Genomic DNA, 12,416 nt, shown 5'->3' with positions numbered 1-12,416 from the left:
GGCTTCGAGGCCAGACCACATCCTGATGGCCACAGAGAACCCCTGAGTGAAGCTGTGCGGGAAAGTGAAAGGCTCACACCTGTGATGGAACAAAGGAATGGCTCCACCAGGCACGTAACCAACATCTAGACTGAGCAATGGCTTCCCAGCTCCTACTTTTTGCCTTTGCCTAGGTCAGCCAGATGGCTCAATCCGCTTCTTCAGGCATGATCCAATCATCCCACCATCTCCCAGTCTCAAGAGAACATTAAATTCTAGAGCTGCCTCCTTACAGTAAATACCCCTTGCATATGCTGAAAGGGATGGAGGGACTGTTGCCACCCTGTCTCCATCTGCTAACTCTAGTATTTTTATCCTGAAAAGTGAGTGGCTTCTAGCTGGGGGCCTCAGGCAAGTGGTTTAACCTCTCAAAATCTCAGCTCCTTGGGACACCTGGGTGGCTCAGTCGGTTAAGCATCTGACTCTTGGTTTCAGCTCAGGTCATGGTCTCAGGGTTGTAAGACTGGGCCCTGCGTCAGGCTCCATGCTCAGCGCAGAGTCTGCTTGGGATTCTCTCTCTTCTACCCCTTCCCCCCTCAAATAAGTAGGCCTTAAAAAAAAATGTCAGCTCCTTGTCTATGAAGTGGGGATAAAAATATCTGCATCCCGGGGGTGCTGAGAGGATGAAACAGAACAATGTGTAGAAGTGCTTACAAAGTGCTAAGGTCTTACATGAATGTCACTGGCTCAACTGATTTTAATGAATCCTCATGCCGAGGCTGATGAATGACATATAAAGTCTTTTTAAAGACTGGGACTGGGGCGCCTGGGTGGCTCAAATGGTTAAGCATCTGCCTTCGGCTCAGGTCATGATCCCACGGTCCTGGGATTGAGCCCCGCATCGGGCTCCCTGCTCGGCGGGGAGCCTGCTTCGCCCTCTCCCACTCCCCCTGCTTGTGCTCTCTCTCGCAAATAAATAAAATAAAATAAAAGACAGTGGCTTTGTGACACACCACAGTTCAGCATTATTAACCTTACTTTCTGGGAGAGGAACAAAACAAAACCATAAGGCTTGAGTTAATACAAGGCACAAACAACTGAGAAGACATCTTTTTTTATTTTTTAAAGATTTATTTACCCATTTTAGAGAGAGTGCACGAGCAGGGGGTAGGGGCAGAGGGAAAGAGAGAGAGGGAAGCAGACTCCCTGCTGCAGGGCTCATTCCCAGAACCCTGAGATCATGACCTGCACCAAAACAAAGAACTGGACGCTCAACAGACTGAGCTACCCAGGTGCCCCGAAAAAGCATCTTTTTTTTTTTTTTTTTTAAATTTCATTTTTGCCTTGGCAAAAACTGAAATGAGCTCTGTTCAGGCCTGCCGAGAAGACCGTCCACACCTGTGGATCTCTCCTCCCACCTGGTGGATATCTGTGGGAACCTGTATGATGGAAAATGGGAGGGGCTGTTGCTCCCTTGAAGGCTCACTCTGGCTCTCTCACCCAGCCGGGTGACCCTGCAGAGAGAAGTGTATGATGGGTAAGGGGGCTGCTCTGCACGGCCCCGGGTTCCTGACACTCACAGGGCCCTCCGCTGGATGAAGAGCACCACACCGAGGACAGGCAGGTCTCTGCCATGTTTGGCAGACCCCCAGTTCACTGACGGATGAGAACCAAACAGCTGCCGAGGGTTTTCCGATACTCGCTGCAGTCATGGTGTCCCCTGGGAATGAATCTTCCGATGCTGGACCAGAGATCTGCTCTGGCTGAAGTTTTTCTCACACTCGTGACACTCAAAGGGCTTCTGTCCAGCGTGAACCCTCTGATGCACAACGAGGGCCGCAGCCTCGCGGAAGGCCTTCCGGCACAGGCTGCACGTGAAGGGCCCGGCGCCCGCGTGGACGCGCCGGTGCTGCGTGAGGTGCGTGCCGCGGCTGAAGGCCTTGCTGCACATGTCGCACACGTAGGGCCGCTCCCCCGTGTGCAGCCGGTAATGCTCCGTGAGGTGCGACATCTGGATGTAAGCCTTGCCGCACTCGTTGCACTTGTAAGGCTTCTCCCCAGTGTGTGTCCTGAGGTGGAGGGTGAGGGAGGAGCTCTGCACGAAGGCCCGTCCACAGTCGCCACACACAAAGGGCTTCTCCCCAGTGTGGATCCTCTCGTGCTGGGTGAGGAACTTGCTCTGGCTGAAGGTCTTCCCGCATTTTCCACACGTGTAGGGCCGCTCGCCCGTGTGCACCCGCTGGTGCAGGACTAGGGCTGAAGAATCGCCGAAGGGTTTCCTGCACTCACCGCATATGAATGGCTTCTCGCCGCTGTGGCTCTTGAGGTGCTGGCTCAGGTAGGAGCCCTGGCTGAAGGTCTTCCCGCATTCTCTACACGCGTAGGGCCGCTCGCCCGTGTGCACCCGCTGGTGCTTGGCCAGGGAGGAACTCTGGCTGAAAGCACGGCCACAGTGCCCGCACGCGTACGGCTGCTCACCCGTGTGTGTCCTCAGGTGCTTGCTGAGGGATGAGCTCTGGCCGAAGGCTTTCCCACATTCCCGGCACGCGTACGGCTTCTCTCCCGTGTGGCAGCGCTCGTGCTCGGCCAGCGATGAGCTGAGGCTGAACGCCTTGCGGCACGTGCGGCACTCGTACGGCCTCTCTCCCGTGTGGCTTCTGTGGTGGAGCAGGAGGGCTGAGGAGTCGGCAAAGGCTCTGCCACACTCACCACAGGCGAACGGCTTCTCCCCGGTGTGGACTCGCTGGTGCTGCACGAGGTGAGTGCTCTGGCTGAAGGCGCGCCCACACTCACCACAGGCGTACGGCTTCTCGCCCGTGTGCACCCGCTGGTGTTTGGCCAGGGAGGAGTTCTCTCGGAAGTGCTTGCTGCAGCGGCTGCACGCGTAGGGCCTCTCGCCTGTGTGGATGCGCTGGTGCTTAACCAGGGACGAGTTCTTGCTGAAGGCCCGTCCACACTCCCGGCACGCGTACGGCTTCTCACCAGTGTGGGTTCTCTGGTGTTGAACGAGATGTGTGCTCTGTCCAAAGGCCTTCCCACACTCCTCGCACGTGTAGGGCTTCCGTTTATCGGGAATCTGTTGACAGCCCACAAGGCATGTGTTCTTGCCAAAGGCATCTCCCCACCCACCACACACCAATGTGTCCCCCGCAACGTGAGCTCCTTGTGGGTGACTAAGGTCTGGAAGAGAGCTGAGGGCTTCCATACACAGTCTCTCTTCTTGGCAGGGGTGCCCCTGATCTAGGACTGAAATGCAGGTGAGGCCCTTTTTGCCAACGTGGCTTGTGGGAGCTTGAGCCCTTGGAGGATTGCACTGATGCTCAGTGAAGAATGGGCGCCAGGAGAAAGTTCCTGCAAAGCTCCACTCTGGGCTCTTCTTCCCCTGGCTGAGTGTCACTGCTTGGCATTGTCTCTCTGCCACCTGGCCTTCATGTTCTGTGACTTCTTTCTGGATGGTGTGCCAGAAATCCTGCCCTGAGAGTCCCATTGTCATCTGCCCCTGAGGCAGAGCACCCTTCTCTAGAGGCAGCCATGCAGCTCGGGGCTCAGGCTCTGAGTCTGAAAAATAAGCAAAGAAACATGCTAAAGCCCTAACCTGAATGTGCACTGCTAATCTGAGGGGGATGGACAGAACCTCAGCAGTCAGACTGGACAACACAGGCCTGCGGCTTTCAGTGGGAGTCCTGCAGCTGAGGACAGAAGAGTGAATGGACCAGGGTCCAGAAGACCACTGCAGGCTTGGTGATTCCCTACGACTTATGGGACTCGAGGGGCGCCTGGGTGGCTCAGTGGTTAAGCGTCTGCCTTCGGCTCAGGTCATGATCCCAGGGTCCTGGGATCGAGCCCCGCATCGGGCTCTCTGCTCAGTGGGAAGCCTGCTTCTCCCTCTCCCACTCCCCCTGCTTGTGTTCCCTCTCTCGCTGTGTCTCTCTCTGTCAAATAAGTAAAATCTTAAAAAAAAAAAAAAAGGACTCAACAAAGAGTCATACTCATGGCTGTGACTGATTAGAGCAAAAGGACACCAGGCAAAATCAGCAAAGGGAAAAGGCGCAGGGGGCAGAGTCGTCTCCCAGTGGAGCCACACAGCTGCACCAAACCCCTCCAGAGCTGGATTCTGATACATGAAGTGTAGTCTACAGTTTGTTAGAGACTCAGTGACCAGGGTGTGACTGGGGGCTGGCCACGTATGCACCCACTGTGTAGCATGAGCCAAAATTCCAGACTCCCAGAAGAAAAGGAGGCATTTAGTATAAACCACACTGTTTGTACAAATGGTTTAGGTGCAGTGAGCCACTCTTAATCATTTAAGGAATGGTGGGAATCCTCCACAATCCAAGTTCCCAGACACCAGCCAAAGGCCAACCCTGCACCAGGCTTTCCAAGAATGGCGGCCACAGGCCCGCTGTCAAGCCTCGTCCGCACAGTGGGGAAGGAAAGTGGGAGAATGGAACACAGAAAGGCGTGGGCCAAGGCCACCGAGAGCCAGCCCACCTGTCAGCTGCCACTGGGGTTGTTTCACAACCACGCCCTTACCGCGACAGGGCCTGGTCAACAGAATGGAAAACAGATACTCAAACAAAAACCTGCTCGTGAGTGTTCATAGAGCACTATTCCCAGAGGGTAGAAGCCAGACACAAGAAGACCACGTAGAGTATGCCTGTATCCATGTGAAAAGTAAATGAATACATTTATATAAACTCCATTTACATGAAAGGTCAGAACAGGCAAATCAGAGACAGAGGCAGATTAGTGGCTGTCGGGTCTGGGGAAGTGACCACTGGAGGACCGTCGGGTTTGTTTTCAGGCTCCTGTACCTACTAGCTCTTCTGTCGGATGCACATTGCACCCCCTTGCCCCAGGAGGAGAAATAAGCTGATCTGAAGCATGGTGACTAGTTACAATACTGTACTGCATACCTCAAATTTCCTACAGGAGTCGATTGTAAGCGTTCTCACCACAGAAAAAATATTGCAACTATGTGAGCTGATGGATATATAAATTAGCTTGATAGTGGTGATCATTTCATATGTATACGTGTATCAAAACACCATGTTGTACACTTTAAATACATACAATTTTTTTTTTTTTTTTTTTAAAGATTTTATTTATTTATTCATGAGAGACAGAGAGAGAGACAGAGGCAGAGGCAGAAGCAGGCTTTCCGCCGAGCAAGGAGCCCGATGCGGGACTCGATCCCAGGACCCTGGGATCATGACCTGAGCCGAAGGCAGACACTTAAGCGACTGAGCCACCCAGGCGTCCTAAATACATACAATTTTTATCTGTCAATTATACGTCAAGAAAAGCTGGGGGGAGGACGATTAATTTTATAAAACACCTGATCTGACAGACCCTTACTTCACTCACCTGGACCTCTTGGAACATCTCTCTTCACAGTCCAGGGGTCTTCCCACTGCTCCAGCTTGGAGATCACATCTGGTTTGCAATCGGGAAGTCCTGCCCATAGTCAGAAAGTAGGAGGAAAATGTTGACACTGTTGCCCCAGGCAGCCACGCCCCAACAGGCCCAATAGTGCAGTACGTGTGCCCCAGGCACGGGAGAGGTCTCTCTCTGGTGACGTGGGGTGGGGTGTCCACTCTGCACAGAGGGGACCCAACTGGGGGACACAGGTCAGAGCAAGGACATACCTGGGTGTGGGTTACTGGTGACAAGGCAGGGGATAAATATGCACATGTATGTGTGAGCACACACAGAAACACACACACACGGGACATGGATGAAGAGGTGACAGGAAGGTCTCACCCAGGGACACCAAGTTGCTGTAGTTCCTCAGCATCACGTCACGGTAGAGGATCCTCTGTGTGGGGCCCAGCAGCCCCCATTCCTCCTGTGTGAAGTCTACGGCCACGTCCTGAAATGTCACAGGCTTCTGAAACATCCCACATGCGCTGGCTCAGCCATGGGCCCTCTCTGAGCAGGGCCAGCCCCATGGGAAACAGCAGGATGTGAATGTTCTGGGAAACACCCTATTGTCATGGGGGGAAGGGTGTGGCTCACACTGTGAGTGGCATTATCATCACCTTGACACTGGGTACTGCAGTTCCACCTGAATAATTGTGTCTTCTCCAAATTCCTGTTAAAGCTTTACCCCTCAGTGTGAAGGTATTTAGAAGTGGGGCCTTTGGGGGGATTAGGTTTAGATGAGGTCATGAGGATGGGGCCCCAGATGGGACTAGTGCCCTCATAAGAAGGAGAGACCGGGGACACCGGGTGGCTCATTGGTTAGGCCTCTGCCTTCGGCTCAGGTCGTGATCCCAGGATTCTGGGATCGAGTCCCGCATCGGGCTCCTTGCTCAGTCGGGAGCCTGCTTCTCCCTCTGTCTGCTGCTTCCCCTGCTTATGTGTTCTCGCTCTCTCTGACAAATAAAAATAAATAAAATCTTAAAGAAAAAAAGAAGAGGGAGAGACCAAAGCACGTGTGCTCTCGTCTCCTTGCCCAGTGTGTGAGGACACAGAGAGAAGGCGGTTCGTGGGCAAGCCAGGAAGAGGGCTCTCACCAGAACCCAGCCCTGCTGGCACCCTTGTCTTGGACTTCCAGTCTCCAAAACTGTGAGGAATAAATTTGTTGATTAAGCCACAGTTCATGGTATTTTGCTTTGGGAGCCTGAGCAGATTAAGACACGATGATTCCTCATCACTCCCCAAAGCACTCAGCTTTATGGCCCCCAGAGACAGCCGGACAGCCCGTCAGCCCCCCACAAAGCCATTGTCACACCTGCGTGGTCTGCCTCCCCTTTAGGGCTGGGCAGGGGAGGCCTGGAGGACGTGATGGCATGCGACACCAGCCACATGTGCTCTGGGACCAGTAAGTGTCCCCAACATGGAGTTTCTGCCCCCCAGCAGCACCCCAAGGCTGCGGCAACAATCCCTCTGCCTGTGTGTGGCTGCTCCTTGGGGACCCACGAGGAAAGGGCCTGTCAGCAAGCACCATCAGTTTCAGAGTAACTACTCACCATTAACACCCAAAGCCCCCAACCACCTTCCTAAATGCTGCTCAGTACCACCATTCACTCGTATGCCAGGCCCTGCTCTGTCCTTTTCCTGGATATTGGCCGATAAACAGGGTGACCATAAAGAGCCTGTGTCCCAGATCGGCCAGGCATGGGATCTCCTCCAAGGTGCCCTAGACTGACAGGGTCACTAAGCCCCACCCTTGAGTGAAGGGAGAAGAAAGAAGAGGAAGAGGAAGAAGAGTGGCCAGGGCAGAGGAAGGGGCCCTGCCCCAGGACTCATGCTCCTTAGGGACTGTGGCTCCATTCCAGTGGCGAGGGGTAGAAGCACCACAGAAGCAAGAACAGAAAGGAGTATGCCTGCTGAGACTGCTGGCATTTTTGGAAACTCACGTGGAAGGCATCTGCTGGGAATGCAGCATCCTGGGCCTTGGGCTTGTCTTCCTTGATGCTCCCCTGAGAAGGAAGAGCTGGGGGAGGGGAGGGGATGTGAGGGAGGCCAGATCTGCCCTCAGGCCCCAGAGACCCAAGCCCCAAAGTCCCCTCACCTCACATCCCTCCCCTTGCCAGCCACTAGACTCTTTCCCAGGGGCCCTGACCCTCCCAGTCCAGACCCTCCCACAGGTGTTTCCTCCTGCACTGCTCACCCTGGGTCTGCTCTCTCCTGCTTATCCTCCAGGGCTTGGCAGAACCACAGCCCTCAACATTTACTATGTGCCAGTCATGATGCTTGATCCTCATTCTGTCCCTATGAGGGATAGTTAGGACCAACACTACCGGACCCATTTTACAGGAAGGAAACTGAGGCATCAAGGAGGAAGATGCTTGCTTGAGTTGAGCTTTTGCATGGAAGCACTCCCACTCTTGTCCCCACCCCTGACCAGCCAAGACAGTGGGTCCTGTGGAGAAGGCTGTGTCCACATAGACAGATGGGGTGACCCACACCCCCCAGAATTAGTCTGGGGATGTGACAGCCCACCTGGACTCTCGTAAAGGGGTCTACACAGCCACCATGGATCCAGGGTGACCTAGAGGATGACAAATACTTGGAGTAGGAAACCCTGGACCCACAGGTCCACTGCGTGCCACTAACTGGCCATATCATTGCTCTAGGCCTATTTCTTCCTGGGTACAGAAAGGACAGGCTCCTGGGAGAACAGATAGCATTATGTCTTAGAAAGTCTTTGTGAAATGAAACCTAACACAGGAACACCTCATGGTGTCCTTGCTGCCAGAAGCCACACCACCTTTACATCCTCCATCCCGTCCTGGCTCCCACGCTGGGCAGGGGGTCACTGAGCCCAGGGATCCACGAAAAGCCCTATGATTTGATACTTGGAGGCTGGGCCTCAGACCCCTGCCTCTAAAACAGGGAACTATCCATGAGTGGAGGCCGAGTCCCCGAGGGCAGCTGCAGCTGCCTGTGTTGCAACTCAATGCCATCCCCAGGGCGCAAACTTCTCAAGGGCTTGCTGTGCGATTCTGGCCAAGTTCCCTAACACAAGGAAAAAGAGGTACTATCATCACTCTGTTATACAGGGAGGGAGAGGGGGCCAGAGAGAGGTTAAATCAAAGATATGAAGCATGTGATGGGTTGGGATCTGAACCCACACAGTCAGACTTGAGTCTGTGCTTTCAAAAATATATATTTTTAATAGAGGTATGAGTGCTCAGTTCAATGAGTTTTGACCATGCACACACCTACATAGCCACTGTCCAGATCAAGCTCTAGAACTTTCTGTGAGGATGGAAATGTTCTGGAGCTGGGCTGTCCAATTCATCAGCCATCAGCTCCATGTGGCTCCCGAACAGTAGACACACAGGTGGTGTGACTGAGAAACTGGATGTGTAATTTGAAGTTTAACTGATTCACATTTTAGTATCTCCATGTGGCTCTTAGCTACCATTTCGGACACCTCAGCACTAGGGCTTTCAGCACCACGGACAGCTCCCGACAGGCGCCCCTTCCAGGCGAGGCTCTCCCTGGCCCCGGTGTGACTGCTGCTGAGATTCTGACAGCACACAAGTTGTGCCTATTCTTGAACTTCATACAAAGTAAATTATATGCTGTGTAACAGTCTCTGCCCCATGCTATCAGGTTTACGGACATCACTGGCAGCAGGACGGTTTGGGGACAAAGTGAGATACCAGGTAGGCAAGTGCTCTGAGGGAAAAGCAATAGTCTCAGCTGTCCTGAATTCAGATCCTATGATACTCCCAGGAGTGAAGGGCTGATGTGGGGCTTTTTGCCCCTCCCCACAGGGGCAAGAGTGGCAAGCTGATCCCTGGGGCCCTGATGTACCAAGTGCCCATACCTTCTTCCCAGTGTCATTCCTAGGGTGAACGTGAGGGATAAGTGGAGTCTGTCAGACTTAGGATCAAATCCACCTTACCACTCTGCTGAGTGACCTTGGGTTGCTCAATTCACCTAAGGCCTGGGTTTTCTATCTGTAAAACTGGGTAACAGTGCCTTTTGCAGAAGGGTGTCTGTTCACTCATTCATTTAACAGATACCCCATGGACTGTGCACCACATCATGAAACTCATAGTCTATGATAAATGGGAACAAGTATAAAGTCTTCGAATGTGGTTAAGTGCTAAAAAACATAATGTAGATGTGTGTGGCACCTGTTTTGAGTCAGGTGGCCAGGGAGGGCCTCTGAGGTAATATCTAAGCTTAAATGCTATTCAGTGGCCAGGGGGGCTGGGCAAAGGGAGACCTGTAGGGTGAGGCCTGAAAACAGGCAGAAATCAGGTCATGCTGGGCCCAGAAGGCATGGGAAGAAGTGTGGATTTGGTCACATCAGGGGTCAGCAAACTCAGCCCCACTGCCTATTTCTGTACAGACTGTGAGCTAAGAAGAGTTTTTCCATTTTTAAGTGGTTGGGAGGGAAAAATCATCAGAAGATTAATGTTACATGAAATTCAGATTTCAGCGCTGGATAAAGTTCTGGATTTCACTGGGGAAATAAACATGTGGGTATGTGTTTTCTCTCTTGTTAGGTAAGCACCTACCTGACATCTTTGGTTTTGCCTCTTGGCCTACAAAGCTGAAAACATTTGCTACCTGGTGCTTTACAGGGAGAGTCTGCCAACCCCGCTGTGACAACCAGGGCAGGGATGGAAGGTTTCAGGGAGAGGTAGCCTCACCGTTCAGGGTTTAAAGACCCCTCCGGTGCGGTGTGGATAGCAATGGTGGGAGGAAGGGGAGGCAGGAGACCTGTGAAGAGGCGGTAGTCTGGACTAGGCTGAGGATGGCAGGGCACTAGAGTGAAGGCAGCAGGAGCAGGGCCTGTTCTGAGGAAAATCTGGCTTCTGAAAATGTCCAGCCCTATGACCACCACCCTGACATGTGCCTCACCTGGCTCCTCAGGCTCCATTGCCTGCCACTCTGCTCTGTCTTTGGGCTGTTTGACCTCAGCAGCTACAGGATAGGGGGCATGTGGTCTCAGTCCGAGACAGAGATCCCAGGTTGTGGGTGAGTCTTGCAGGGAAGGATTCCAGTTCCCAGAGCCACTGCCTCCTCCCATCTACTCCCATACAGCGGTCAGGCTCCTGGCTTTCACTTCGGGGCTCAGGGCTGGGATTCTGGAAAACGAAATACTGCCGGATGAGCAAAGGCAACAGGGAGCAGGTGTGGTCATACACATGAGCTTCCCTGGGACAGACCCAACTACCTCCTTCCTCCAAACTGAAAACACAGGTCCACACAAAAACCTGTATGTGAGTGTTCACAGTGGCACTATCTGGGTATATCCACACAACGGATTATTATTCAGCTATAGAAATGAGCGACGTACTGAGACATGGCACAACATGGACTTTAAAAACATTATGCTCAGGGAAAGAAGCCAGACACAAAAAAGCCACCTACTGTATGATCCCACTTACATCGCATGTCCAGAACAGAGACAGATTAATCAACGGAAAGTAGATTAATGGCTGCCAGGGGCTGGAGAAAAGGGGAATGGGAGTGATGGCTGAAGGCTACAGGCCATAGGTACAGACACAAAGGGCTGTCACACACACAAAACATCCCTTGCCCACAAACATGCATGGTGACACACCTGACCATCACACGCACCTGAGGTCTCATCTGCACACCCAAGTGGTGTCAACACGCAACACACTCCTTCCTTTGGACGTGCACCAGGGGTTACACACCCAGTCAAATGCACATGCCGAGGTCACATCTGCACAGAGGCCCTGCCACACACACCTGCTGGCTCATCTGCACGCACAGTGCTGTCTCGCCAGCAAGACACCCTTTCCCTCCGAAACGCACACGTGGTGACACTCAGCCACATGCACACACCTGAGGTTACACCTGCACACAAACGCTGACGCACCGGGTCCCCACACACACCTGAGGCCTCCTATGCACACGCAGGTGGCACCTCACCTGCAAAACACCCCTGCTCTCTGACACGCACACGTGCAGTGTCACATTCGGCCACACTCAGCTGAGGCCCCACGGGCACGCACAGATCTCTCCTTCACGTCCTTCGGCACGCGCAAGCGCCCACGGTCCCGCCTTTCTCCCCGCCCCCCATCCCCGGGTCCGCGCTGCCCTCCGGGCCCCACCCGGCCACTCAGTCACTACCACCGCACGCACACACGGGCCTCGTCGTCCCTCACACTCACATAAGCCCTCAGGCCGGAACGGCGGACTCACCACCACGCCGACCCCTCACAGAGCGGGGAGGGCCGTCAGCCGCCGAAGTGCGCACGCTCGCCACAGGCACTTCCGGTCCGCGTTTCCGCCGATGGCCCGAACGCTGAGTTCGGGACTTTATCTCCCAGAGGGCCCTGCCCGCTGCGTGCCCGGAACCGGCCGGGCGCAGGACGAATGGTCTTCTGGGAAATGAAGTCCACAGGGCGACGGCGCGGGGAGGGGGTCGTGGGAACGTGGTTGCTCTGCGCCGCTGGCGTGCGGGACCAGACGGATGCCGACTCGCGTAGGCTAGGTAAACATACAGCGTACTTTTTTCTTTTCGCGCACACGTACATCCATACATGTCTCTGTAGTTTGGGGACTTTTCTCCCCTGAACCCCGTTTTCCTGTAACGTTTCAGCAGATGTCCTCTAAGAACCAGTACATTCTTCCGCCTACCCAAGAAACGACATTGAAACCCACGGTTACCTACTCCGTAGTCTGTATGCTAATTTCTCCCAATGACGTCCTACGTACCTTTTTGTTTTCATCTTTTACTCAAGCCCCAATAAAAAACCACGCACTGCACTCTGCTGACTCCTGATGTGCAGGCTGGCCTTCTCTACTCTTTAGTCAGTTGATCACAAGGGAAATTTAAAAAAAATCCTCTCAGCCACTTACCTTCGACCCAGCATTGTGCAAAACAACTTTCTAGAGATGAGGGGGATGTTCTATTTGTAACTAGTGAGCAGTTGAAATGTGGTTGATGTGATTGAGGAACTCAATTTTTAATTTTGGGTGAATTTAAAATT

At 53.4% G+C, this 12,416-nt stretch overlaps 1 protein-coding gene across 11 annotated transcripts; it reads right to left on the bottom strand.

Moving 5' to 3' along the window:
• Positions 1 to 718: 718 nt before the first annotated feature.
• Positions 719 to 12,006, bottom strand: LOC118526060 (uncharacterized). 11 transcript variants are annotated; one of them, XM_078062879.1, is made up of 6 exons: positions 11,626 to 11,716; positions 10,312 to 10,538; positions 7,344 to 7,420; positions 5,743 to 5,869; positions 5,347 to 5,436; positions 719 to 3,537 (listed from the first exon to the last, which is right to left on the bottom strand). In XM_078062879.1, the coding sequence occupies exons 2-6, from the start codon at positions 10,478 to 10,480 to the stop codon at positions 1,688 to 1,690; spliced, it is 2,313 nt and encodes a 770-aa protein (XP_077919005.1). In that variant the 5' UTR covers positions 10,481 to 10,538; positions 11,626 to 11,716; the 3' UTR covers positions 719 to 1,687. The 11 variants fall into 11 exon arrangements, with proteins under 11 accessions (XP_077919005.1, XP_077919007.1, XP_077919004.1 ...); XM_078062881.1 differs by having other exon boundaries at positions 5,743 to 5,910; positions 11,595 to 11,681; XM_078062878.1 differs by having other exon boundaries at positions 11,595 to 11,681.
• Between the last annotated feature and the right edge of the window lie 410 nt (positions 12,007 to 12,416).

The sequence above is a fragment of the Halichoerus grypus genome, chromosome 15 (genome assembly GCF_964656455.1).
Source record: "Halichoerus grypus chromosome 15, mHalGry1.hap1.1, whole genome shotgun sequence".
NCBI lineage: Eukaryota > Metazoa > Chordata > Mammalia > Carnivora > Phocidae > Halichoerus > Halichoerus grypus.
Note: the sequence above shows the minus strand (reverse complement) of the source record. Positions and strands in the feature narration are given on the sequence as shown.

Excerpts from the sequence above, each read along its gene's own strand:
- LOC118526060 (XM_036077068.2), bottom strand. The coding sequence starts at position 11,968 with ATGTATGGATGTACGTGTGCGCGAAAAGAAAAAAGTACGCTGTATGTT. Across the intron at positions 5,870-7,343 it reads TCCCAGCAGATGCCTTCCAC|AAGCCTGTGACATTTCAGGA; the intron begins GTGAGTTTCCAA and ends GGGATGTTTCAG. Across the intron at positions 5,437-5,742 it reads CAGCAACTTGGTGTCCCTGG|GACTTCCCGATTGCAAACCA; the intron begins GTGAGACCTTCC and ends GACTATGGGCAG.